The sequence below is a fragment of the Eimeria tenella genome, genomic scaffold (genome assembly GCF_000499545.2).
Source record: "Eimeria tenella Houghton genomic scaffold, Eth_scaff1178, whole genome shotgun sequence".
Lineage (NCBI taxonomy): Eukaryota > Apicomplexa > Conoidasida > Eucoccidiorida > Eimeriidae > Eimeria > Eimeria tenella.
This window is the reverse complement of record NW_013543649.1, coordinates 1-2,768: the sequence shown is the minus strand read 5'-3', so window position 1 is coordinate 2,768 and position 2,768 is coordinate 1. Positions and strand designations below refer to the sequence as shown.

At 41.9% G+C, this 2,768-nt stretch overlaps 1 protein-coding gene across 1 annotated transcript; it reads left to right on the top strand.

Annotated features, from left to right (window-relative positions):
* Positions 1-405: 405 nt before the first annotated feature.
* ETH_00005990 (uncharacterized protein) lies at positions 406-2,497 on the top strand (the record flags this gene model as incomplete). The annotated part of the gene is made up of 3 exons (XM_013378923.1): positions 406-718; positions 1,016-1,979; positions 2,485-2,497. The coding sequence occupies 3 exons, from the start codon at positions 406-408 to the stop codon at positions 2,495-2,497; spliced, it is 1,290 nt and encodes a 429-aa protein (XP_013234377.1).
* Between the last annotated feature and the right edge of the window lie 271 nt (positions 2,498-2,768).

Here is a 2,768-nt window from a genome sequence, read left to right as displayed (position 1 = left end):
TGCTGCAGCTGCGAGACAGCCGAGGGGCCCTTTTGGAGACTTTTGGAGATTATTTTTATTTATCTTTAATTGAAACAAATGAAATAAATGAAACAAATGAAACAAATGAAACAAATGAAATAAATAAATTAAATGAATCAATTCAATTAAACCAATTTAAAGGAGACACGCGGAAGGAGACAGCAGCAGAAGTCCCCTTCTCCGGCAGCACTGCCGTGAAGGCCCACAAAGGCAAGAAAAAAAATAAAAAAATAAATAAATTGAAATAAATAAATAAATAAATAACGGATTTGAAAACTAATTGGATATATTGCATGCAGCGAAATAAGCGCTTCAGATGGTTAGTTTTATTTTGTTTTTTAATTACTTGTTTTGCTTTCTAATTGCTTTTGCTTCGCCTTTTAGTTGCTTCTTTTGTCCCTTTCTGCAGGAGCAGCAGCTGTCTCCGACTGGCGCATTTACCGCAGCAGCAGCTACAGGCTGCGGGTCTCCTGCCGCTGCTGCGTCTCCTTCGTGTCTGCTGCTTTCGAAGTGAAGTGTGGGGCCCCACACTTGCTGCTGCTGCTGCAGCAGCCCGGCAGCAGCAGCAGCGGGGCCCCCCTCTCCAGGGCCCCCGTTGTTGCTGCTGCTGACAAATTCCAAAACTTCATTAGAGACAAAAACTTTATTGTTGGAGTTCGCCTCATTCCCGGAAAACCCGACACAAACCCTAACCCTTGTCCGCCCAAACCCTAAACCCTAAACCCTAAATCCTAAACCCTAAACCCTAGCCAGCCAGCGGAGAGGCTTAGCGTTTGACGCCCCCGCAAAAAAGCGCCCTCTCCCTGCTGCTGCTGCTGCTGCTGCTGCTGTTTTCTGCTGCTGCTGCTGCTGCTGCTGCTGGTGTGCGTGTACACCGCAAACCCTCCCCACCCCGCCCTGCGAACGCCACCCATGATCCCTCCCCGCTGCTGCTGCTGCTGCTGCTGCTGCTGCTGCTGCTGCTGCTGCTGCTGCTGCTGCTGCTGCTGCTCAGGGGGTGAGGCTGCGCCGGAAGTTGTGGGGCGTTTGACGCAGTCTTTGGAGACAGGTACTGCAGCATTTGAGGGACTTTCTGTTGCTGCTGCTGGTCGAGGTTATCGACTGTCCTTTTTTGCTGTTGCTGCTGCTGCTGCTGCTGCTGCAAGGGGCCCCTTGGAGACAGTGAGCAGCAGCTTCGACGTTGCTGCGGGGCCCCCGCAGCAGCTGCTGTTCCTGCTGCAGCCGCCTGCTGCAGCAGCAGCAGCAACTCCCTTTCAGGTGTCTGTACAGCTCGCAGACCGCCACGGAAACCCCACACCCCACAGACACTCCGTGCTGCTGTCGGCCTTCAAAAAGGAGATAAAAAGGAGACAAAAAGCAAATCCAAAAAAGCAAAAACCGAAAAAAATAAAACCAAAAATGAATGAAAAGACGCAAAAGAGACCCGAATGGAGACACACGGCAGACTCAAGGAGACACTTGAGTGAAAATGATCCAAAAATAATCAAAAATCAAAAAAAAATATTTAAAATTGAAGACAAAATAATTAAAAATCAAAAACAAATATTTAAAAATGAAAAACAAATAATCAAAAGTTATCCAAGAGTAAGTGAAAATAACAAACTTGAAAATGAATTTGAAAATGAATTTGAAGAAGTTGAAAATGAAAACGAAAATAAAAAAGAAAATGAAAAAGAAAATGAAAAAGAAGAAAATGAAAGTAAATTTGAAGAAGAAGAAGAAGAAGAAGAAGAAGAAGAAGAAGAAGAAGAAGAAGAAGAAGAAGAAGAAGAAGAAGAAGAAACAGAAGTGGAGTTGCTGCTGCTGGACCCTGCAGCAAAAAGGAGACAGGAGACAGCAGCAGCAGCAGCGACAGCAGCAGCAGCAACAACAACAGCAGCAGCAGCAGCAACTGTCTCGTTTTCGGGCATTTCTTTGCCCCCCTCCAAAGAACCCATTTTCCTCAGAGTCCGCCTTTTGTCTTTTCTTTTTTTTTTGTTTTTTATTTCTTTTTATTTATTATTTATTATTTATTTGTTTTTTATTATTTTATTTCTTTTTATTTCTTTTTTATTTCTTTTTTATTTCTTTTTTATTTCTTTATTTCTTTTTATTTCTTTTTTATTTCTTTTTATTTCTTTTTATTTCTTTTTTATCTCTTTTTATTTATTTTTTGTTTCTTTTTAACTCTTTTTATTTCTTTTTTATTTCTTTTTATTTATTTTTATTTATTTTTTGTTTCTTTTGTGTTTGCTTTTTATTTCGTTTTTATTTCTTTTTGTCTCCTTGTGTCTCCTTTTGTTTTCTGTGTCTTCATGTGTCTCCTTTTGTCTCTTTATTTATGAATGTAATTTATACTATGTAATTTACTCAATTTAATTAATTTAATTATATATATTTAATTTTATTTATTTATTTAATTTTAACTATTATTTAATCCAATTATATTTATTAAATTATATTTATTTGCTTTTATTTATTTAGGCTAGCTGTGTGACCTGCGAGCCCCCTGTCTCCGGTGTCTCCTTGAGCAGCAGCAGCAGCAGCACTTCAGTTGTTGCTGTCAGCAGCAGCAGCTGCAGCATCATTTCCGAAGGAGACACTTGCAGCATTCAAGTGTCTCTCGAGTCCCTGCTGCCGCAGCAGCGGCTGCAGCAGCTGCAGCAGCTGCTCCAGCAGCAGCAGCAACAGCAGCAGCAGCAGCGCGAAAACAGCCACGACGACCCCCAGCAGCAGCAGCAGCAGCAGCAGCAGCAACAGCAGCAGGG